The sequence below is a fragment of the Meles meles genome, chromosome 5 (genome assembly GCF_922984935.1).
Source record: "Meles meles chromosome 5, mMelMel3.1 paternal haplotype, whole genome shotgun sequence".
In the NCBI taxonomy this organism is placed as follows: domain Eukaryota; kingdom Metazoa; phylum Chordata; class Mammalia; order Carnivora; family Mustelidae; genus Meles; species Meles meles.
This window is the reverse complement of record NC_060070.1, coordinates 23,561,285-23,585,813: the sequence shown is the minus strand read 5'-3', so window position 1 is coordinate 23,585,813 and position 24,529 is coordinate 23,561,285. Positions and strand designations below refer to the sequence as shown.

Below are 24,529 nucleotides of genomic sequence, written 5' to 3'. Positions count from 1 at the left end.
TCACTAAAGAAATCATCTTACTTGGTAATCTCTTAATGTAAAAATAAACATTTCATACCCCATATTTCCAAGATCACAGTCCAGAATCTCCCTGTAATCAGCTGAAATTTATAACGATGACATAATAAAAATTATGTTCAATGAAAAGTGAAATTAATCAGGTTCCAAATGCAATTTTCAAGATGGGTCAGGATTTAAATAAGAATTTGGATATGCAATTTACTTCAGTGTTTCTCTTAGAAACACTGAAGATATACATTTCGTCCTGAAGGAAAATTAATTTGGAACAAAAAGTAATAAATATTTTCACTGCTAGGAGCCTTATATTAAATTTTTATTCAGAAAGAGCAGTATAATGGTGAAAAGGGTGGTCTCTGAGGAGTCTCAATGGCTGGGTATGAAACCTGGCTCTCTTACTAGCTACGATACCTTGGACAAGTTATTTAACCTATCTGGGCCCTGATTTTTTCCTCATGATAAAATAGGGATAAAATACCTACTCTTAAAATTTTGTTGTGAAAACTGATTGAAAAATATATATATATTGGGGCACCTGGGTGGCTCAGTGGATTAAGCCGCTGCCTTCGGCTCAGGTCATGATCTCAGGGTCCTGGGATCGAGCCCCGCATCGGGCTCTCTGCTCTGCAGGGAGCCTGCTTCCTCCTCTCTCTCTGCCTGCCTCTCTGCCTACTTGTGATCTCTCTCTCTGTCAAATAAATAAATAAAATCTTTAAAAAAAAAAGAAAAAAATATATATATGAACGTTTGTATGTAGAGGGCTAAGAACTAGGCTTCCCATAAAGAATGCCTAATCTTACTACATTGAAAAGTTTACATTCTGCCAAACTAGAAAAATTAAAAGATTGCTGCAGATGACTTAAGGTAACTTGGTTCCAATGCCACAACAGATTTTAAGGGGGACAGGCATGGCAGCTTAGGAGAACACACGCCACACACAACCAAGCAAATTAAAAAAATCTAACATGGTACAAAATCTCTTCAAGCCCTGTTACCTTTCTTGGGGTATCTTTTCGGCCAAGAATCTTTGATTAGTTACTTTGTTTTAATCATATCAAACTGTCTAAGCTGGGTCAGTTACCTGGCAAGAATGGAAGGACTGTTTTGGGGACTTTCAGTTGAATATGTCAGGATCCCACTGTGGGGAGCTGAATAGGAACACTGATAGTGCAGCTCTAATCTCCTCAGTAGACCTTCAAGGCTAACACTCTCAGCAGCAGGTAACTTGCCTGAAGATTCAGGTGCTTCCTGACAACACTGACATACAAGCCATGATTTGCTTTTCCTACATTATGTGTCCCTGGAGATGTATTTGAAAGTCAAATGCTCACAAGAGGAATAATAGACTAACATGATATCAAGGGAGAAATCCAGTTCCCAGAAAGCTAAAACAGTATTTATAAAATCCTTAATTTGCTTCCAAGAGGTGTTTTTTTCCTCTAGGGTGCTATCCTCTATGCCAGGGAACCTGGGAAATGGGTGAAAATTTTCCCCAGCTGCTCAGGAACTTGGGGTACCCTAAAAAGCGTATGGTGCCGGTGGCTCAATTTCCCATTTTTTTCTATCACACTGTGGGGGCGGAACAGAATATTAATAGTTAACATTCACTGAGTGCTTACTGGATTTCAGTAAGCGTTGCACATGTTACCTCATTTAATCCTTTCAACTCTGTGAGGGAACTGAGGTTTAAGGAGGTTATGTAATTTGCCCAAGGTCACAGAGTTTGGCAGAGTAAGAATTAAAGCCAGGTCTGACTAACTCCAAAGCCCATGATCTTGAGAATTATACTCTAATCCTATTCAAATACTGAAGCAAAGGCCTTGGCCATGGACCTCCACATGGCCACCTGGATGACACATGCAGCTGCCTGCCGGCAACTCCTTCCGGCTGGTGCCATCCTGACATAGCAGAATGGTGTTAGACTCCCAGGAGGGGATGGATGCTACAAATTTACCATCACCACTAGAGCAAACCTCTGGGGGAGCCAAACACCTACCTGGAGTCAGTGGCTGGTTTAAAGCTCCCTCTGCTAAAGCTGGACATCAGCACTAATCAGCTTATATATGAAAATTCAATGAACAGAAGACAACTAGGAGTGTTAATATATGTGGATACAAAATGTAAGATGTACAAAAAAATCCTGAAGTAATGCCAGTTTGGGGTTTGACTCATTAAACCACCTAAGATCAAGCTTATCATCATCAACATCATCACCAATATTTATTGAGTACTATGTATTTCTACATGCTTTACATGTTCTACCCTGAGTTTGGTATTATTGTTACCCTCATTTTACAGGTAAGTAGTCTCAAAGAGTTTATTCATAAATAAATTTTAGGTAGCAGAATACTGAAAGTTACAAAATGCTTTGCCAATATGATCTCTTTTATAATCAAATCACAAGGTAGACAATTATGTAAATTCACAGATGAGGAAATGGAGACATTGAGGTTCATTTACTCCTGATCTAATGGCTGGTAAAGAAAATTCAGTAAGATCTTTATTTTTTTTCCCAGTAAGATCTTTAAATTACTCTGAAGTAATATCTCTAGTCAATGTGAAAATGTACACCTCGAATAGAAAACAAAATAAATTAAGAAATGTTTTTTAATCAGAATCATTATTAAAACTAAGTGAAACAGCCTCTCTTCTGCCACGTCAAAAGATAGATAAGCACAGTGTTTGGCATATAGAAAGTACACAACAAATACCTAATAAATGAAATGAGAAGAAATAATTCACTAGGTTCAATGGTAAAAATCTACACTGTCTCAAAAAAAAATTCAATTATTTCTCCTACTCAGAACTTGTCATCAACAAACTGAATCAATAAAAAAAAATTAAAATAAAAAAATAAAAAATAAAAACAAACTGAATCAATACAGGTTATATTTTATAATTTAAGTTTGCCAATGCACACATTACTTGTTAGATGAAATAGCAGACATACCTTAATTTGGTGAGGTGTAATCACTACACAACTTTGAGAGACCTTATTTTGTGAGAAAACCTGTCTCCCTACTTTTTAAATCACTTTTTACTATTGAAAGGCTTCTCTTAAATATGTCCTTCAGTACCATTGAACATATCACTCTACCACTATTTTGCAAGGCTTGGCCTTTATCACATGATTGGAAGAATATCTTGCTGTGTTTAGGCTATGAATAGCATTTGAAAAAATACTCAGTTATAATTATAGACAGCTAACACCTGCCAACTTGCTAGAAAATGAAATCATGTAAAATTTTAAGATGCATGTGCAATGCTTGTCAAACGCTTAAGTATCAAAACAGTGAATGCTTACTTTTAGTGGGGTAAACTAAGATTCTAGCTAGACTCTACTGATTACACATAGAATTGACACATTATCCTAGCTTAGTTTTAGAAAGGATATTAGCTCATCAATTTAAACAACTTTAAAGTTAAAACACTAAATGAATACTATTTATACTATTAAATGAATACTCTTATTTAATGAATATGTATATATGAAAGTTGATTTCTGAGCTGAAGACAGATGCTTAACCCACTGAGCCACCCAGGTGTCCCAAAAAACAAACATCTTTTAAAAGATTTTTAAAATATACAAACAAGGGTTGCCTGGGTGGCTCAGTGGGTTAAAGCCTCTGCCTTCCGCTCAGGTCATGATCTCAGGGTCCTGGGATAGAGCCCCACATTGGGCTCTCTACTCGTAGGGAGCCTGCTTCCTCCTCTCTCTCTCTGCCTGCCTCTCTGTGTGCCTCTCTACTGTGGTCTCTGTCTGTCAAATAGATAAATAAAATCTTTAAAAAAAAATACACAAACAAGAAGCCTGGGTGGCTCAGTGGGTTGGGCCTCTGCCTCTGGCTTGGGTCATGATCTCAGGGTCTGGTGATGGAGTCCCACATCGGGTTCCCTGCTCAGTGGGGAGCCTGCTTCCCACTCTCTCTCTGCCTGCTTCTCTGCCTACTTGTGATCTCTCTCTCTCTCTGTCAAATAAATAAATAAAAATCTTTTAAAAAAATAAAATACACAAACATTATGAAAAATATATCTTTATCAGCGTTAGTTTAATGTGGTGTAGTAACCAAAAGGAAAAAAAAGCAAAGCATGGGATGTTTCCATAGTACGCCTATTTAGCTGAGTGTTTCATATTTTAATTTCCAGTCTGCCCAATGCCCCCACACAATACCATCATCAAATATTCAAAGGGACTCTCAGATGCCCCTGAGTACACTGTGCCTGCATAATTAAAGTACTAGGTAATTTTATCAAGGTTATCAAAGGTCTCAATGTAATAAATGTAGTCTAGAAAAGTTGTGTCAAAGTAAGACCTATTTTCCATCGACTTCCATTTAAAAAAGCAAGCATTTTACCATATGGCATGACAAAAATGGGCTGATTTGAGAAATGATGACAAAGAAGAGATTAAAACTGGTGGCAAACCTTGCTTGTTGTACTTCCATCCTACTATGCATTTTAGGTACTGCCCTCCTCCCCCAGCATCTCCCTTGTCCTTCCACAAGTTCTAAAAATTTCCCATTTCTGTGGCTCCTCCAGTCCATGTTTATTTGCTTCCACATAAACACTGCCTCTTCTCAAATATGAAAATCCTTTATGATTAAGACATAATACCAAACAGGACCCTTCTATATCAAAGTTTTAGATGACTGATAACTCTTTATTATATGCAAGATTCCATGTCTACTTTCTGGTCAGGTCAGCTGCACAAATCCTTAAATTGGCTGCTTGAGTTATTAATTTATTTTCTATTCAAATGGTTAAATGATATTCTGCAAATTTCTACAGGTCACTAAAAGGAAAATGAACATAACTCCAAAATAGAACAGCACCCCCACACCTATTTTCTTGTTCTTTTACTCCATGAATGATCTGTAGAGCACTTTAAGGACACAAAGTGTTAAAGATGAGAAAATAATTCTAATTATGCTAAACCATTGTTTCAGAGGGTCCTTCATGATGGAAAGAGCAACCCATGACCTTAAACTGAAATCTAATAAGCAAGTGTTTAACATCCCATTTTTCTGCAAAACACTACATCCCATTTATAAGTTAAATAACATGCTTTAAAAAAAAAAAAAACACCCATTTTTAAATTAATCATCCCGGTTTTGTTTCTTTCTTTCTTTCTTTTCTTTTTTTTTTCCCATGCTAGAGACCATCTGGGGCACTGTAACAGGAATATATGAAATCTGAAAACTTGAAAAAAAAGGGGGGGGTATCCTTGTTAGTTTCAGTCTTTTCTCAGTAATAAATAAAGGAATATATTCCTCAATAAAGGAAGAGGACAGGATGTGTTTATATATTATAAAGAGGACACTGAAGGTAGATAGTGCAGATAGGATTCATCCTGCAAGCCTATGGGCAAAAAAAAAAAAAAAAAAAAAAGATAAGCTCTTTGTCTGCAAACCATTTAGAAAAAAAGTTAATAGCTGCCTTCAGTTTCTTCACATTCTCCATTCAAAGAAACACAGACAACCTGAGGGTAAATAGCATTCCCCACTGAGATCAAAAGCTGCTAAAGAAAGTGGTCAAAGGTAGGAATGAGAGGAAGCACTGCATAGAGAAGCCAGGAAGCTTTCTGAAGGAAAGGGACTGAGTTCTCAGTATATTAATAAAATAAGAAAGGCCAGAAAATAGTAGATATGGAAGAGAGAAACTTAGTGTAAAACTGAAAGAAGACTCATATTGCTGTGGCTGAAAGTAGCAGTGAATTATTTGAGATGCACCACCTTAAACTTTTGGCTTTGACTAGACATAGCAGTAAAAAAGAAATCAAAACAAAACAATCAGTTTAAAAGCCCAAATCTGCTTCTAGAATGTTCCTAATCTCATGTTACATTTTATATCATTATGCTTCTAATCTAATAGAATCTAAATTATAACTAGACCAGGGGTGCCTGGGTGGCTCAGTGGGTTAAAGCCTCTGCCTTCGGCTCAGGTCACAATCCCAGGGTCCTGGGATGGAGCCCCGCATCACATCGGGGCTCTCTGCTCAGCAGGGAGCCTACTTCCCTTCTTCTCTCTGCCTACTTGTGATCTCTGTCTGTCAAATAAATAAATAAAATAAAATAAAAGTAAAATAAATTATAACTAGACCAAAGCAATACTTTATCTAGTGAGGTATCAGATCAGTTCTAATAAGGCCTCTGACTAAATTTGACTACCTTGCATCCCCCTTCTTCCTCACCAACAGAAATTTTTTTGTTCAAGTGATGGGGGTGTCCTGGCTGTTAGGGGATGAATGCAGATTAATCCAAACCAAAACCAGAAATGCCCAATTTCCTTGCCAATGACTAGCTTAGAAAAGGGCATGTGACCCAACCCTAGTTAATAAAAACTGACAGGAAGTCTGCTGGAGGCTCAGAAAAGCTTTTCTTCCCTGACAGACACAAGAGAAGAAAACTCTTAACTGTAGATCGGTCATGACTGCATATGGAGCTTGGAACTGCTGAGGCAACCTTGCCACAAGTAGAGACAACACTTCCTATGCTGAGGGAAGGAAAGCAGAAAGATAGAAGGCAAACAGGTAATGTAGTTTGATAATGAATCAATCAATGACGCTTGAAATTATCCAACCTCAATATTTATCATACTAAGTAATAAATTTCTTTTTTTTTAAAGAATTGTATGATTTTTCTTTTTTTAAGATTTTATTTATTTGACAGACAGAGATCTCAAGTAGGCAGAGAGCCAGGCAGAGAGAGAGGAGGAAGCAGGCTCCCTGCTGAGCAGAGAGCCAGATGCGGGGCTTGATCCCAGGACCCTGGGATCATGACCTGAGCCGAAGGCAGAGGCTTTAACCCACTGAGCCATCCAGGCGCCCCTAAGTAATAAATTTCTTATTGTTAAACCTACCAACTATATATTACCCAAATCTGATATCAAAAGGATACTCCAACTGCAACCCTTAACAACTGAAACGTGCATCTTACCCAAGAGCTAAAGTGTCATTTCTCCTTGGGGGGCAACAATTGCTTCACTAAATGAAAGCCTCATCCACCCCACTTAACAAAGATAAATACTTTGTTACTTGTTCTAAATTTTCTAAAGCCAAATTACTTTCAGATAGTGTTACTTGCTGGCATGTTTACAAGAAATTTTAACACTTTTCCTTTTTCATAGTATAGAAATGAAAATGAAAATGATCAAATGACCATTCTTAGAAAACTACTTGGCTGTTTTGAACACTCATAATCTCTTGATGAATATTTACACACTTATATTCCTCCCTTTATTATGTGCATCATAAAGACTACAGTAGACTATACTAATGTATCTGGCCAGTGCTAATACACCTGTTCCTTAGTTTAGAAAAATCAAACACTGAAAAGGTATTATGGGGTTAAGAACAACAACAAACCCAGCATAAATAAAGCCTACTATGAGAATAGAAGACCTTCCTCAAAAGCAGGGAACAAGTCTTATTGATCTCCCAGTCCAGTGCCTCGCACAGAACAGTTCTCAAAAATGTGTTCTACAGATTCGAGTATATTGATGTGAAATCAATAAATTGAGAACAGGAATACAGAGAAAGCTCTCTCTCAAGGTGCCAAGTTTTTACAGGTTTAGCCATTTTGAGTTGAATCCATCCTACCTCTACCCCACCAACTCCCCTGACTATGGTCGTCTGAGCTGATTTATAGCAATTAAAAGCAGGAACAGCTGCAGGAATTGCAAATTCAGTTCAGCTTCTGCTGCTTTACCAATGAATAACAGAAAGCATTATGGAGCACTGTATTTTATTATCTGGTTTCTCATGTGAGGCTGGAGCAGTATATGGAAGCCAGATGACAGGGGACCTTATGTGACATCTTAAAAAGTTTAAATTCTATCCTCAAGGATTTTAGACAGGAGAGTAACATGATCAGATTTCATTTCAGATAAATGACTCTGAAGTTATGATACATCAACTTGGAGGATGGGTTAAGTCTGGAGAAGTGACAGATTAACAATGGCAGAACTACAACCATAGTAGCAGAGGCAGAAATCCCTTCAGGAACTTTTTCTAATCAGATGTATCATAGGCAACTTAATCTCAACATGTCTAAAACAGAACTCACCACCCCTCCTAAACTGATCCTTTACCACTCTTCTGTCTCAGGAAATGGCTGAACTATTCACCAAGTAGTTCAAGCCAGAAACTGGAGAGCATCCTTGATTTTGTTATATTCCCCATCCCCTGTATCCATTTCAATACTATATCCTGTGGCTTCTAATTCTTAGCCATCTCCCAGACCCATTCACTGCTTCCCACTTGTTCCCACTATATCCTACTTCATCATAATTTTTGCTTTGGACTAGTGGAATAACCTCCTAACTGATGTTGCATATCCACTCCTGACCCCCGAAATTTATTCTCTATATTGCTCCAAAAGTAATCCTTGGAATACACCATGGATCATGTCCCCATCTTGCTAAAAACATCTCAGTGGATTCCAACTGTTACTAGAATAAAGTCTACCACTCTAAACTTTCCCTACAAGATCCTCTGTTAACCAACTCTTGCCTAAAGATAGTAAGAATTCCTAATATTACTGAGCATTTCTTATGTGCTATGGCACTGTGCTATGTTTTGGAAGCATTGTTTCATTTTATTCTCATTGTGAGCATCATCTTAATTTTGCAGATGAGGGAACTGAGTCAAGGACAAATTATGCAACTTATTCAACATTGCTGAGGTGATAAAGTATTGGAGCCAGATCTGACAGAGAATGTGCTTACGTTTTCATTCTCCCTTCAAAAACATGCTCCAAACACATTGTGTTACTTTCCGTTCCTAGAACTCATCTGCTCTCTCTTGCCATGAGGTTGGTCTTCACACAACTGTTCCCTACGTGTGGCATGTCCCCCTCACAAATTTCATTCTTGCCTGGATTATATCTATTCATTTGTCAAATCTCTGCTTAAGTATCATCTCTTCTCGAAGTCGTCCCTTACTATCTGAGATTACATTGTTTGTTTATTTCTTTATGGTCTGTCTCTCCAGTAAAATATCAAAACTGTTCACCACTGGTTCTTAGTTCTTAGAATGGCATTCACCAGGGGTTCAATAAACAGTTGTTGTATGAAGGCATGCACGAATGATTGGGGATGGAAACTCCCTAATCTGGTGACTTTATTCAGGCTGATAAGAAATACAAAGAAGCCAAATATAAATTTGTTCGTTCACTGGATATTTAATAGCTTCCAGGTCCCAGCCAATACTCTTGAGAACGTAACAGCCCTCCGGAGGGGACAGGCATAAACATGAGATGACAGCACAATATAAGTAGAGTGCCTGTTACGACAGTAGCAAGGATTAAGTGCAGTAGATGCAGAGATGCGGGAAGAGTATAAATCTATGGAAAACCTTCAGACTGGAGGAGACTCTTTAATTTTTTTCCAGGATGAATGAATCCTAAAATATATATCACAAAGTCCAGGTCTTTCACTTATGAAAAGGGAGAGAAGCATTCATTTTATACTGGGGCACTTTATATCTTCAATTCTCACAACAGCTCTATGTTATTATTCCCATTTCATAGATATTGGAATCCAAACTCAGAGAGATCAAGTAACCTAATTTGTCCAAAGTTATGCGGTATGTTAATAAAGGAGGAGAATTTGAGCCCAGGTCTGACTCCAGTACCCATTTACTTACCAATATATCACAGTCCTTTGACCCTATGCTCCCCAGAGCCTAATTACTTCTGTTTTCAATACAATTCTTAACTAAATTGGTTATCTGCTTTCCCATTTGAATATAAATAAACAGCAAAATTAAAGATTCAGGAAGAGAACAAAGTGAAGCACACTGACGGCAAGAGGAGAAACAGAAAAACTATTAAAAACTGAACACAAAAATTCCAAAAATATGGACCATGTAGTCCCATACACTCCACCCTCAGCTAAACAATAGTACTTGATGTGCATAATGATGATCCCATTGTGGAAAAAAATGGTTGTTCTAGATACTACAGTCTAAGAAAGAGAGAAACAACTTTCAAGGCTTTAAAGGGTAAACTTCAGGTATCTAGAAAATTCCTCTCTGATAACTTCGGATAAATGAATTGTAACAACTGTTCCCAAACTGTTTGTGAGAAGAAATATCCCAAGATCTTGAACAGAGTCTTCATTTTATGGACATGATTATTTTTCTGTTGCTTTAAACTAACCAAAATAGAAAAACTATTAATCTTAGCTTACATATACATGTGTGTGTATCCAAGTAAACTGTAAGTTTTAGGAACTTCTCATAAATAACTTTGAACAACACATGGATTGAGTAATTTAGACTGACCAGCATAGTGTTAATGACCATTCTTAGGATCTAAAAACAGCCCTTCTCTAAACAAACAAGTCCAAACAAAACCCTTCTAATAAATCTTCCAATAAAACAGGAGAAATTGATCACATACAAAACAGGAGGAAAACTAATATTTTTCATCTGTTACACTGAAAACTTAAGTAGGTACGTATGTGAAAAAGAAAAATCAAACAATTGAGGCAAACACAGAGAAAACTAATTGAATAATTTACCATGTATGTTTCTACCATTCACTCAACCTGGATTCAACTTTTTAATCTGAAGATGTTAGCTTCTTTATAACAGAGGCTTTTATTATTTTATGTAATTCATTAAAAAAAAAGATTTTTGGAGAACAGACCCTGATTTTTTGTTTTGCTTCAAAGAATATGAGGAAATTGTTCACCAATTATCCTGAAAAAGTGAAGAAACATTTAATATCCTTTATCATTTGAGAGGCTTTTAAATGAAGAAAGTTTCCACACAGAATCTTGTTTGTAACAATGTGAAAAGTATACTGGCTATACTTCCTAACAATATGTAAAAATGAATATAAGGAAAAGCAAGTCCTTACTTGCAATTAACTGTAACTTTCTCATATTTTTCTGGGAGGAATACAGTTTCTGCTAAAACTCTATAGAAGGACAATTCTTGTTAAAACTGCTTTTATTTTAGTTCCACTTGTACAATTTTGGCCCCAGATTCAACGTCTTCCAAGCCACTCTAAATTTAAGCTGTAGAATGAATTTGTAACGGGTTCACAAAACCACCCAGCAGCAAATACAACGGGAATAACTGCAGGTAAAACTGCACTGTACTAGATGGAGATGGACGGTTGTAATTACAACGTTTTCTTACCTGGACGCTCTTCAAAATAAATTCAGTTTTCTCTCTTACATCTTTAAAGGGACATCTCTTAGAAAGCATCAGCAGGTGAGCAAGAAGTTTATTCAACCCATCCAAAGAAACAGCATTTGAAAGCCCGTCTGATGGACGAAGAGGTGTCTCTTTCACCGAACGAAGATACTCGGTTTTTCTCAAAATGGTTTGCTTAATGTTTTCCAGTGCTGTCTCTCTAGTAGTTGAATCTCTACTGCACAGTCCATCCCATCTCACTTCATTCTCCCCTTCAGCCATGACAACTGGAGATTTTTTTCTTTACCGTCTTCAGTTACCCTTCAGCATGTCCCCAAAAGCACTTTGTATTTTTAAAACGAGAAATGTAAGAATAAAATCAGAGAATCGAATCGTCATGAAAACACAAATGTCTGGGAGACATCTGGAACCAGAAGTGTCTTTTATATTAATAGCTTTCAACCGATCTGCGAGACAGAACTCACCCTCTCCTACGTGAAGGGGCAGTCTTCTTGTCAGAGACTAAAAAAAGTTGGAAAGTTGAAACCCTACAGCGCTGGCTCTGCTGGACAGGCAGTCCCGGGGGAGTGCTCTCCTCCGTCTCGCGGGGTCAGCGGATATCCTCACGTTGTGGAGCTGTCAAATCCGTGCTCTGCCCAAAAAGGCTGGTAACAGTTGAAGGCGCTCCAGCCATTCGGGGTTTTTTGTCTGGGCAGCCACCGGGTTCTCAGGAACATTCCCACCCCGCCCCTCCTCCGGCACCAGTCCCCGCCCCCTGCAGCTCCTCCCTACCCCTCAGCTGCGGCCGGGAGCTGGTGGGGAAATCTCGCCAAACCCTTGCTCACTGGCTGCAGCGGCCGGAGACTCAGTCGCTCGTTCGTGGCGGCCCGCTGTCCCGGCTGCAGCGTTGGAGGGAAGTGTCTCCGGCCCCAAGATTCCGGATCCCCGAGCAGACGCCTATTCTTTTCCTATACGTGCGTCCTCGCCCACCGCCCACTAAACCTGACGGGCACAGGGCTGGGCCGCAATCCCCAAAAGCGGGGCCGGGCCGCGGAGCTGGCGGAGAAGCCAGGCGGGAGGCACAGAGCCCGCCCCTTCGCCCAGCCCCATCGGTGGGGCTCGGCCCAGAGGGCGGGAGCAGGGAGGGGAGATGGGGTCCTCACCCCCAGCCCCTCCCCTTTCTCCGCCCGGCATAACCCAGGAGCCGCCCCTGCCCCAGAGCCCTCTTCCCCGCCCAAGCAGACGCGACCCGTGGAGGCAAAGCCATTGGAAAAAGCCCCGCCCTCCACCCGGCTACCTCCAGACCCCAGTCCGCGAGCGGCCGCCAACTGCTGCCGGCTGCTGCGCATGCGTGATGGCGAGCAGAGAGCATGCGCCTAAGGGGCATTTTTGCGTCGGTGGCGTTTTTCGTCTTCTGACGTTGGGATTCTCCTGGCCGGAGAAGGGGAGAGAAAAGTAAGGAGTTGAAGTAAATATGAGGAATACATTACAGACAAGACAAGTACGGCAAAGAAAGAGGGCGTAAACACACACCTGGAAAATTGAATCGATATTTAAAATTAGCCTGAAAATAGTGACAGTCTCATTATTACGCCAAATCCGAGATTTAAGAAGGCAGGGCGTCCTCGCATTGACTTCTGGGAAATGTAGTTTTGATGTACCGACGCGTTCTGTGGGCGATAGAAACTACAATCCCCAGGAGACACTGCGACGTCGCCTGTAGCGGCCTTCGAGGCAACGGTTAGCGCGGATGGAGGTTGGGAGCGTCGATTTGGTGAGCACTGTAGGTTTGGCTGCCAATTTTTCTTTGACAGGATTTTTTTCTTCTCCTATTTCCTCAGGTATTTTGGAGACCAAGCTATCTAGAACTGTCCTCCTTAGTCCAGGGGTAGTGTGTCCAGTAATCTGCCTGGGAAGGAGTAGTCCGGGTGCCCAAGGCCGAGGGCATATGAAAGCGCGAGGAACGATCGCGACCCCAAGGGGCGTAGAGAGCAGCAAAAGACCGGGCAAGAGGGATGCTGTAGAAACCGGTGCGTCTTGCTGCGGCTTCCGCTTAGCCCTTTGAGGTGGACTCGCTCGCGAGGGATTAGGTATCCCTGTGCATTGCACTTTTGTTTGCCATTGCATAGGGGTGTTCTGTTTTATGCGCTCAGTAGAATGAAATCCCAGGCAGGGCTTTGAAAGCGAGTTTTCAAATTCATTTTGTATGAGACTAAGGGGAAAAGAACCCCCAGTGTTCCTAGATAATGAATGTTTGCAGGGATACTGTATGAAAAAAGGCCTATAAAAATTTCCAAAACTTAGTACATTTAGAAGATTCATTTGTTTAAAAACTACTGTTTGTTTTTGAAAAGCCATTCCTCTTGAGAAAAGTCAAGGTAGTTAGTGGACTGAGAACCAAGTTAAATTTTAATTCTTCACAATGCGGAATTGATGTATTTCTAAAAATTGAGCCCTGGGGCGCTTGGGTGGCTCAGTGCAAAGAGCATGCAACTTTTGATCCCCCGGGGGGGTGAGTTCCAGCCCCATGCTGGATATAGAAATTACTTAAATAAAAACTTTTAAAAAATAAAATAAATCAAAAAATGAAAAAGATAAAAATTTAGCCCTGTGAGGTACTGAGTATACAACAGTGGAAAAGACACAGTTCCTATCTAGTTACATAATCTAATGGTTAAATGCACAGTTACAGTGCCATATGATACCTGGCTAGAAAGATCACTAGGTTAATCCTGGAAAGCCAGGGAAATCTTCATCCTGGGGAAAGAGGGCTAAAGTGACAGCATATTGTGAGGGCTAAAGGGACAGCATAGAGTGAAGCCTAGAAGTGAGAGAGGTATGAAACTTTCAGGAAACCAAAATAAGCCAAATCACCCATATTTTGGGAGGGATGACTTTTTATCTACTGATGCATTCTGTAGCTGTGAAGAGACAAGTACTGGGAATTTTCCAGATAGTTTCTGAAAGTGACCTGTCCTTGAACAGTTAAGTTTTGATGAATTGGTGTAATTTGGAAAGCCTTGAGTATGGGTTACATTCTATGCTACTGGTTTAAATTCTGCTACTGATTTAAATCAGAATTTTTAAAAAATGTGAACTTCTTATGAATATGATTTCAAAAAATAAAAACGGCATTCTTTTTTTTTTTTTTTGCCCTTTTTTGGGCTCGTCCTCCTTTGGCCAATGCACAAAGAGTAGGGTAGTTTCTCAAATCTCGGTCCCCTTATCACATAGTTGAATATGATCCCTTCCATATCCATGGTTTCACTACCACCTATGACTTTTAAATGTATAGCTCTATCCGCCTTTACCTTTCCAGTTTTCATATACCCATTTCCTTGATATTTCTTGTTTGATACTTCAGAAGCCTCTCAAGTTCAACATGCCTAAAACCAAAGGGATGGTTATCTCTAACGAGTCTGATTCTTTTTCAGTGTTTCCTATTTCAGTTAATGATCCTACCATCCACTTGTGAGAATTTGAAAACTACACATTATTGATTTCTTCCTGCCCTTCATACCTCTATAGCCAATTATTACCAAGTCCTTTCAATCTCATCTCCCAAATATCCTCCAAATCCATCCTTTTCCCACTGTCTGCACAAGCAGTCTTTTCCAAACTGCCATAATATGTTGCCTAGATCATAGCAATAGGGATGATTCACTCTGGCCTTTCTCCATTAGTTCTCCACACTGGAGTCACAGTGGTCTTTTTGAAATGCAAATTTGACTAGACTTTTCACTTAAAATCATTCATTTCTATCTCACTATTCTTATGCAAAACTTCCTTGTAAAGCATAATATCATTTTGTCCCTTTCCACCTCTCCAGCCTCACCTAATATTATACCTACTACTCTACATCTATCTCTGCTTCAGCCATACAGATCTTTCTTCGGTCACTGGTTCTCATATTCCCTTCATCCATTTATACACTCAACAAACATCTTTTTAAGTATCTGCTATGTAATGGGAAAATCACACATCATTGAGCACAATATACATTGACGCTTTAACAACATGGTTTTGAACAGCAGAGGTCCACTTACATGTGCGTTTTTGGTTTTTTTTTTATAAATACAGTGCAGTAGTGTAAATCTATTTTTCTTATGGCATTCATAATAGCATTTTCTGTAGCTTACTTTATTTTAAGAATATGGTATTTGGTACAAATACAGAATATGTGTTAATCAATCATGTATATTATCCATAAGGCTTCTGGTCAACAGTAGGCTTTTAGTAGTTAAGTTTAGGGGATCATCAAAAGTTACTTGGATTAAAAGTTGTGGGATTTTTTACTTCCTGGTGGGGAGCTGGCATTCCTAACGCCCACAGTGTTCAAAGATCAACTGTTCAAAAGTCTCTACTCTCATAAGAGCTTGCAGCTATTAAGGGGAGATCAACAATAAGTATGATGTGGTAAATGAAGGCAAATGTGATGGAGAGAAAAAAGAGCCAACCAGGAAGGGGACTAGGAAGTGCCAGATTGGGGGGGCAAGGTTCACTCTTAAATTAGGTGGTCAGAGAAGGGGACATTTGAAGGGATCCTGAAGTAGGAGGAGGAATAAGCTGTGCAGATACTTGGAGGAGGAACATTCTTGTGAAAGAACAGCTCGTACAAAGGCTGGTGGGCAGGAGCAAAGAAATAGCAATGTGGCTCAAGCACAATGAGTGCAGGGGAGGAGAATAACATGAGGACAGAGAACGGAGGTCACATAGGTGATTGAAAGGACTTTGACCTTTTAATTGAAGGAGGAAGCCATTGGAGGGCTTCGAGCAGATCAGTTGCATTATGTGCTTTTTAAAATGATTACTTCTTTGAAACTGTGTTGAGCATAGACCAGAGGGAAGCAAGTGTAGAAGCAGAGACACTAGTAAGGAAGCTAAAGTAATACTCCAGGTTAGAGATGATAGTGGTAGCTTGGACCAGGTTGCTAACAGTGGAGGCAGCGGGAAGAGGCCCACAGTCTGGAGCTATTAGGATAGTTTAGCCAACAAGTTTTACTGATAGATTGGATATGAGGTATGAGAGTATAGGAGTCAAAGATGACTCCAAAGTTTTTAGACTGAACAACAGGAAGTAAGGAATTGCCATTTAATGTTGTGGGAAAGTCTCCAGGTTTGTGTATGGAGGTAAGGTGGTGGAAATCAAGAGTTTTGTTGGGCCATGTAAAGTTTGAGATGTCTCTGAGATAGTCAAGTAGAAGTGTGGAATTGGCAAGTTGGGTAAGTGAGTATAGAGATGAGCTGAAAGACCTGACTGTAGATAGAATAATTGCATTTCATTGTAGTGCTTTAATAGCAGTTAAAGCCTGAGAATAGTTGGTATCATAAGAAGAGGCACTCCTTAGAGTTTGGTTGATCTGGGGTCATCTGCAAAGGGGACTATGCAGGAGCAGCCGGTGAACGTAGAGGAAAACCCACAGAATGTGGTATCCTAAAAACCAAGTGAAAGTGGTTAAAGAGGAAGGAGTTCTCAGTACGTGAAGTGCCGCTCTGGACCAAGTGAGGTAAGAATTGATAACTGACCACTATGTTTAGTAATATGGAGGTCATTGAGGATCTTGAGAGCAGTTTTGGTTAAGAGTATAAAAGTCAGATGGTCATTTTATTTAAGAGAGAATGGGAGAAGAGCTGGAGACAGTGAGTACAGATGTAGTACCTTTGTACTGTTTTCTTTGTCCAGACTTTTTTAGCCTGTCTTTGACTCCCCTACCTATAGATCTTAGCTCAAATACCACTTTCTTAGTTTCCCTGATCTGATTAAATGTCCCTATTAAAAATATACTCTTATTTTACCATGTCTCTACTTGCTAATGAGCTACAAATGTAGTTTTATAATAGTCTGTGATAATTTTATGAGTGTGTGCCTGCTTCTTTTTAAAAATGTATTTATTATTTGAGAGAGAGCGCGTGCAGGGGGGTAGGGGAGGGGCAAAGGTGGGTGAAAGGGAGAGAGAGAGAGAATGAATCCCAAGCGGACTCTTCACTCAGTGTGGAGCCCAACATGGGACTTGATCTCATGACCCTGATGAGATCATGACCTGCACCGAAATCAAGAGTCATGCTTAACAGACTGAGCCACCCATGTGCCCCAGTGTGTGTTTGCTTCTAAAGCTTAACCACAGAAGAGCAGCAGCTGTGCTGATTTTTGCTCATCATCTGCAGCTCTGAGTACAGTGCTTGGCATCTAGTATGAACTTAGTACATATTGATGGGTAAATGGAAGAAAAATACAATGTCACAGAACTTTCAAAGGTATTATATATTTACCTATAGTTAACAAAAACAAGGTAATTGGTAGCAGGTACTTTATTATAGTGAAAACACTTTAGAAAATTTGCCTCTTTTTTAAAAGAGATTTTGTTTATAGTGAGAGAGAGTGCATGTGTGCACAGGTCCTGGGGGAGGGGCAGACTCCCCTCCAGGGAGCAGGGAGCCTGAGACACAGAGGCTTAAGGGACTGAGCCATCCAGGTGCCCCAAGGAGTTGCTGCCTTAAATGGAGAGTGTTTTAATCAAGGAAAAAGTTGACTGGCTGGTCCTTAAGAGGCCTTTATTATGAAATTCATTGATGAATTTACCATAAAAAAAACCAGTACTCCTAAATCTTGTGAGTTTAGAAACACAATCTTGCTAAGTTTAGGAGAGTTTGTAAGATGTGGAGATTGTGTGTGTGTGAGTGACTGATGGATTTATCAGAACGCCAGTTGATTAGTATACTTTGATATATTTGCCAAGTAGATGGCATATAGAGTCTCTGACCAAGGAGTTTTCTCTGTTGGAAAATTACATGAAAAATCATCAGATTGCTTAGAACTTGGAATCAGAACAAAGGAAGTTAGATATGTGTTGTGGTCACTTAATAGCATTTAGCTATGAGAACCTTCATCGTAGAGCTTTAATTATCTCCATTTTTTTCTTCTCTGAGTTGCTTTTTCTCTTTTTCCATTCCAGACTCTTCTTTTTAATAAAAACATTGTTAAATATGTTAAAACTTTTTTTTTTTTAAGATTTTATTTTATTTGTCAGAGAGAGTGAGCAAGCACAAGCAGGGGAAGTGGCAGGCAGAGGGAGAAGCAAGCTCCCTGCTAAGCAAGGAGCCCAATGCGGGACTCAATTCCAGGACCCTGGGATCATGACCTGAGCTGAAGGCCATTATATACTGATTTATAGTTCAGCCCTCAGAGAGTAAAATCTTATTTCCAAGCTTTCTTGGGCCCCACATCTCATATGAAGGTACATTGGTCTTAAGCTCAGCAACAACATCTGAGCTAGAGATATACATTTGGAAACTCTAAGTCTTCTGGAATATTTTGTTTTATTTTGCTTTTAAGCTACCATATCTAAGTGCTTACTGTGTTTCAGGTACTCTGTTTACACTTTGCATATAAATTATTTTTTGCTTACATAGCTACAAAAATCATGGAATTGACCCAAAACTTCACCACTATGTTAGCATTGTACTAGAACCGTGCAAGTGAATATACTTGGCTGTGGAGAGAATGCAGAATCAGAAATCAGCCAGAGTAGTCTGAAACTAACTGGAAAAGAAGAAAATGACCAAGAAACCAGGAGATGGGTAACCAAGAGATTTGAAAATTTCAGAAGGAATGATTCGTCAGTATGCACAGTGCTACTGACAAGTCTAAAAAGATGAAGTTTCTAGGTGGGTTGACAACGAGTAGCCCCGTTACAGTGTAATATATGCATCTGGCATATATTCTGATATTAATATTGAATTACTATGCTGTGTTGAGATAAAGATTGATTGACTTGGGATGGCCTGTAGGGTAAACCCATGCTGCTCCCTGACGATAGGAGGTTCTCTCCTAAAGGGCTGGCATTTCTCTTGTTTGGCTTGAACCAAATGTATGTTCCAGCTCAGGAAACTACAACTCAGATAAAAGAATTTAAGTAAGTGGGCCTGGGTAACTCTGGATCTTTCTGGGCTTTCCTAGATTTAGTCTTTAAGGAGGGAATATTATAGGCATGGATTCTTGAGTGGTGGGTGCTAAAATAGTGCTAAGCAGTTGAAAATAGATGAGTAACTAGGATAGAATGAGGCCTCAAAGCCCCAGAGAGAGAATTTGAAGATTTGCTCTCTGGTTTCCTTTTATTATCTGTGCTCTCTTTTATTATTGTCTAGCCTTTGTGAAGTCTTATTTAAATTTTAAAACTTTTTATTTACTATATCAAAATATAGAAAGGAGTCATATGATCATAGGTTTAACTAGGAAAGAGCACTGTAGAGGGAACAGCACTCTCCCAGTGAAAGCCGGTGGGGAGGGACAGTGCCAGTAAGATCTTCAAGGGGAATACGAATACTGAGGACAATAAGAACTCAGTAAGTTGCCCTTCTGCATGTGGAGATTTTTCTTTCATTGTCAGCCTCAGAAGATCTGGGTTTTATTTACCAAAGAAGGCAGTGCGGTTTTCATAGCAGCAATTCATCAGTGACCTTTTTCAGTGCACTCATAGGGGGATGGAGGGATAGAAGCCAGACATTTGCATTCATTTATTCAGCATTTATTGAAAACCTACTGTGGACAACTCTGATTGGTGATAAGTATATAGCAGCATACTTAAAAAACTCCTGTTCAGAATTGCCCTTAAGAAGCATAAAGTCTAGGGGCGCCTGGGTGGCTCAGTGGGCTAAGCCTCTGCCTTCAGCTCAGGTCATGATATTAGGGTCCTGATATCGAGCCCCACATCAGGCTCTCTGCTCAGCGGGGAGCCTGCTTCCCCCTCTCTGCTTGCCTCTCTGCCTACTTGTGATCTCTGTCTGTCAAATAAATAAATAAAATCTTTAAAAGAAAAAAAAAGCATAAAGTCTATGTAGAATATAGCCCACTCTTTGAAGAAGCTTGGCTGAACAGTGAGCCATAGAGATAGGGTAGTAGCTGAAGGTTTATGTGAGAGATAATGAAGAAAGGATGGTGTTTAGGAGGTAGAATCAATAGAATTTAATGACTGTTTGGATATGGGAGTTTAAAAAAAAAGAAAGTCCTGGGTTGGCTACTCTCCAGATGGTGAAGACTAACTCCTTCCATTAATCAGAGTAGGGAATATACTAGAAATACCAGTCTTGGGATGGGAAGATACTGAGGCCAGGTTTGCACTTGTTAATATCTTGTTTGAAGGACTTACAAGTCATGCAAGTCAACAGTACCTAATATTGCTTTGGAACAACTTTTGCACATGAAATCTTAACTTGTTGAGAAGTATAGCTATATATTCAAATAGTGAGAAGAACATGGACCTCAGAACCCCACAGTCTTGGATTTGAATCCCAAGTCTGCGTTTTGCTAGGTGTATGAATTTGGCCAATTTTATTTAACCTCCGTAATCTTGGATGTCAGACATGAAATAGCCTTAGCTTTCTTATGTGTACAAGGAGGATAATTACCTACTTCCCAATGACTATTGTGTAGTTTAATGAGGTAATGTATATAAAGTGTTTAGATTTGCATCTGGCATATATTGGTACTCAAGAAATTGTATCTTTTAAAATAGTCATCTTTGGGGGTGCCTGGGTGGTTCAGTCAGTTGAGCATCCAACTCTTGATTTCAGCTCAAGTCATGACCTCAGGGTCATGAAATCGAGCCCTGCGTCGGATTCCACACTGGGTATGGAGCCTGCTTAAGTATCTCTCTTTCCCTGTCCCTCTGCCCCATCTGTCCCCCACCCTCCACCATGCTTTCTCTCTCTCTCAAATAAATAAGCATCTTTATGTAAAGTAATATTTGTCATTCAGTTCGATTGAGATTAATGAAATGTTTATAAAAGTGCTTTGTAGTTGAACTGAAGAGCGTTATTTTGTATAATCTTACTATTGCCAGCATTCTCTACAATTTTATAATGAGATCCTTGAATTATATTTCATTTTTTTAATTTAAAATTTATTTTTAATAATATTTTGTGTTTTAAGCTTCTTAATTGGGAAAAGTTATAAAAAGTAAAAATACAGCGATTATTTTTTTCATAAAATAGCAGCATAAAAGATTCCATTTCTTAGCAAGACCTCCATGTCCAGCTTTATTATAAAAATTACTGAAAACACCATGTTTCATCAACATTATCTATATGATATGAAACATTTAAAGAATATGTAGTTCAGGGAAATATAATTAATACATAAAATTTTATTTAATATGATACAGTTTTACACTGTTTAATTTAGAGTCTTAGTTTCATATTGTCTGCCCTTTTTTTTTAAAGATTTTATTTATTTATTTATTTATTTATTTATTTGACAGAGAGAGACACAGTAAGAGAGCAGGGGAGTGGGAGAGGGAGAAGCAGGCTTCTCGGAGAGCAGGGAGCCTGATGTGGGGCTCGATTCCAGGACCCTGGGATCATGACCTGAGCCAAAGGCAGATGCTCAATAACTGCGCCACCCAGGTGCCCCATTGTCTGCCTTATTTTTGATACAACAAATAAAGTAAACAGATGTTACTGAATTTAGAAGAACTGTTTTCCGTTGGTAAATTTTCATAAGTACATTCAGAAGATTGGGAAGCAGAATTTTTCCGTAGCTGAGAACAGATTGAGATGTTTTGCTAACTTTGGGGAGAAGCAGCGTAACAATTCAGTGAGACCATTGGCTTGAAGCTAGACATTTAAATTCTTGCCTCTGCCATTTACCTTACACAGATTGCTAATCTTTCTAAAGACCCATTTTCTTTATCTATAAAAGACAGAACATGTTGTTATCCATTTCCGATCTTTGAATACGCCAAATTTAAGATCCCTGCATATGCCGTTTTCTCTACTTAGAATTCTTTTACCTAAGATTTTCAAATGACTCTTCCTCACTGGTTTAGACTTATCTCAAAATCCATATCTTCAGAGATGTTTTCCCTGATCATTCTAGCTAAAGCAGACCACCTAATACCCTTGTTAATCTTCATCACAGCAATTCAATTATCCACTTGAAGATATTTATCTGTTTTATTTTGTATTCTTCTCTGTGAAGGACCCTGTCTTGTTCACTACTATACTCTGTCTCAAACATTGATTCACACATGGTAGACGCTCCTTAAATCCTTGACCCACTGGCTGACTCTCTACTTCATAGGCTAGTTAAGAAGACTCCATAAAATAATGTTAAATGCATAAATAATGCATTTAAGTGTGCGGCACCATTTCTTCTGTTTGTATATTTGTTTTCCTATGTCCTATCTAATCCTAAAAACTTTTAAGACATGCTTAATACACATTCACACATATGTAAAATCTAATAGTTATAATTGCTGTTATCGGTAGTTAATACTCAGTGTGTTTACTCAGTGCCTGTATTATGCCAGGTGATTTATATGGATTTTCTTTCCAGTAACTCTATGAAGTAGATATTATTATCCCCATTTTCACAGATAAGCAAGCTGAGACCCAGAGAGTTTAAATAACTTGCCTCAAAACACCTAAACCAGTAAATGGCAGAGCAGGAAGTGGAAACCTTGCCTGTCTGCCTCCGGACAAAAACTCATGTTCTTCTTTACAGTGCTCTGTGCCTTCCCCACAAAAGGCGGGTATTCAGAAAAAAAGCAGTAGCTTTTTTCTCATGACAGATTTCTTGGTGGGGGCAGGTAACAAACAATGGAGCTTAAATACCAAGTTAGAGCTCAAGTGTTCATTCTTCTGCCTTCCCCAAAGAAGGGCTAGAAGGGCTTTCTGCCTTCTTTTTTTTTTTTTTTTTTTTTTTATCAGTGTTCCAAGATTCTTTGTTTATGCACCACACCCAGTGCTCCGGGCAGTATGTGCCCTCCTCAATCCCCACCACCTGGCTCATCCATGCTTTCTGCCTTCTTGAGGTGCCAAGCCCGCAGCTCTAGTTTCTTAGCCTTTTACTCATACTTGTATTTAAAATGGAAGAATCAAAACTTAAGCTGAATTCTTTATTCTTTGTACCCTTATTGTGTTTAATATCTCACATGGTCAGAAAGCCTCAAAGGTCTTTAATGGTAGCCCAACTCAAGTATTAACAGGGCTGAATTAAATCAACAAACAGCCCTCTCTTTGACCTTTATTCATAATAACAGACTATAGCTGGGGCCCTCAATTTTCCGTGTAACTTTGGGCAAGTCTGTTGATCTTTCTGGGCCTCAGAGTCTTCATCTGGGAATTGAGGGCAGTTGAAGTAAATTTTTTTTTTTCCAACTAAAGCCCATAATTTGCATTAGAGTTCACTCTCGTGTTTTCCATTCTTTGGGTTTTGACAAATGTATAATGTCGTGTACCCATCATTGCATGGTCATATAGAATAGTTTCATACCCCTGAAAATTACCCGTGTTCCATCTGTTTATGCCTTCTTTCCTCTCCTTGAACCCCTGGCAACCACTGGTCTTTTTACTGTCTTGTAGTTTGGCCTTTTCCAGAATGTTGTATGTTTGCTATTATACAGAAAGCTGCTATAAAATACATTCATATTCAGGTTTTTTTGTGGACATAAAATTCAACTCATTTAAATAACTAGTAGCATGATTGCTGGATTGTAGAGTAATCTTATGTTTAGCTTTGTAATAAATTCCCACCTGTCTTCCAAAGTAACCATACCATTTTGCATTTCCATCAGCAACGAATTCCTGTTCCTGCTGCTCCACATCCTTACCAGCTTTGATGTTGTCAGTGTTTTGGATTTTAGCCCTTCTTGTGGGTAAATGATGATATCTCATTTTAATTTGCAATTCCCTAAAACAGTATTGATCATTTTTCATATGCTTATTTTCCACCTGTATTTATCTTCTTTTGGTAAGGCATCTGTTCACATCTTTTGCCCATTTTAAAGTTGAGTGGTTCCTTTTCTTATTGTTGAGTTTTAAGAGGTGCTTGTATACAAAAAACTCAACAATAAGAAAAGGAACCACTCAACTTTAGGCGCAAGTTCTTTATCAGTTATGATAAAAAAGATATGTGTTCTGTAGATATTTCCCAGTCTGTGGCTTGTCTTTTCATTCTCTTGATGATGTCTTTTGCAAAGCACTTTTAAATTTTAATGAAGGCAAACTTGTCAGTTTTTCTTTCATGGATTATGTTTTTTGGTGTTGTATGTGAAAAGTCATTGTTGAAACCAAGGTCACCCAGATTTTCTCCTGTTATCTTCTAGACATTTTACTGTTTTGTGTTTTACACATAGATTTATGGTCCATTTTGAGTTAATTTTGTGTGAAAGGTGTAATAATGTCTGTGCCTAGATTTACTTATATTTTCATTAATAAAGTTTCTGATGGCTCTGAAATTATTAATTATTTTGATCAATAATGTTAAAAGGTAAAAAAAAAAAAAACTTTAAAAAAGAGTATACTGGATACTTGCAACCATTTAAGCATTGTTTTCAAAAATATCCCTTGGGAGAGAGGCCTGAAGTCAAC

General features: G+C 39.0%; 2 protein-coding genes across 10 annotated transcripts in view; one reads left to right on the top strand and one right to left on the bottom strand.

The window, feature by feature from the left end:
• The window catches only part of SESN1 (sestrin 1), a 120,759-nt gene extending 108,935 nt beyond the window's left edge, over window positions 1–11,824 (bottom strand). Inside the window, exon 1 of the mRNA XM_046005224.1 lies at window positions 11,165–11,824. Within this exon, the coding sequence (XP_045861180.1) occupies window positions 11,165–11,443 (279 nt within the window). The 5' untranslated portion in view covers window positions 11,444–11,824. The remainder of the gene's footprint in view (window positions 1–11,164) is intronic.
• A 1,044-nt stretch (window positions 11,825–12,868) lies between these two features.
• Window positions 12,869–24,529, top strand: part of CEP57L1 (centrosomal protein 57 like 1) — a 68,094-nt gene continuing 56,433 nt past the window's right edge. For 2 of the 9 annotated variants that reach the window (XM_046005890.1, XM_046005888.1), the window contains exon 1: window positions 13,003–13,191. Coding sequence is in view for 2 of the 9 variants with exons in the window: in XM_046005880.1 (XP_045861836.1) it covers window positions 12,912–12,944 (33 nt within the window). In the remaining 7 variants the exon portion in view is untranslated. Of the gene's footprint in view, window positions 13,192–16,530; window positions 16,669–24,529 lie in introns of those variants that run through there. The other 7 variants (XM_046005886.1, XM_046005883.1, XM_046005882.1 and 4 more) reach the window with 7 other exon arrangements.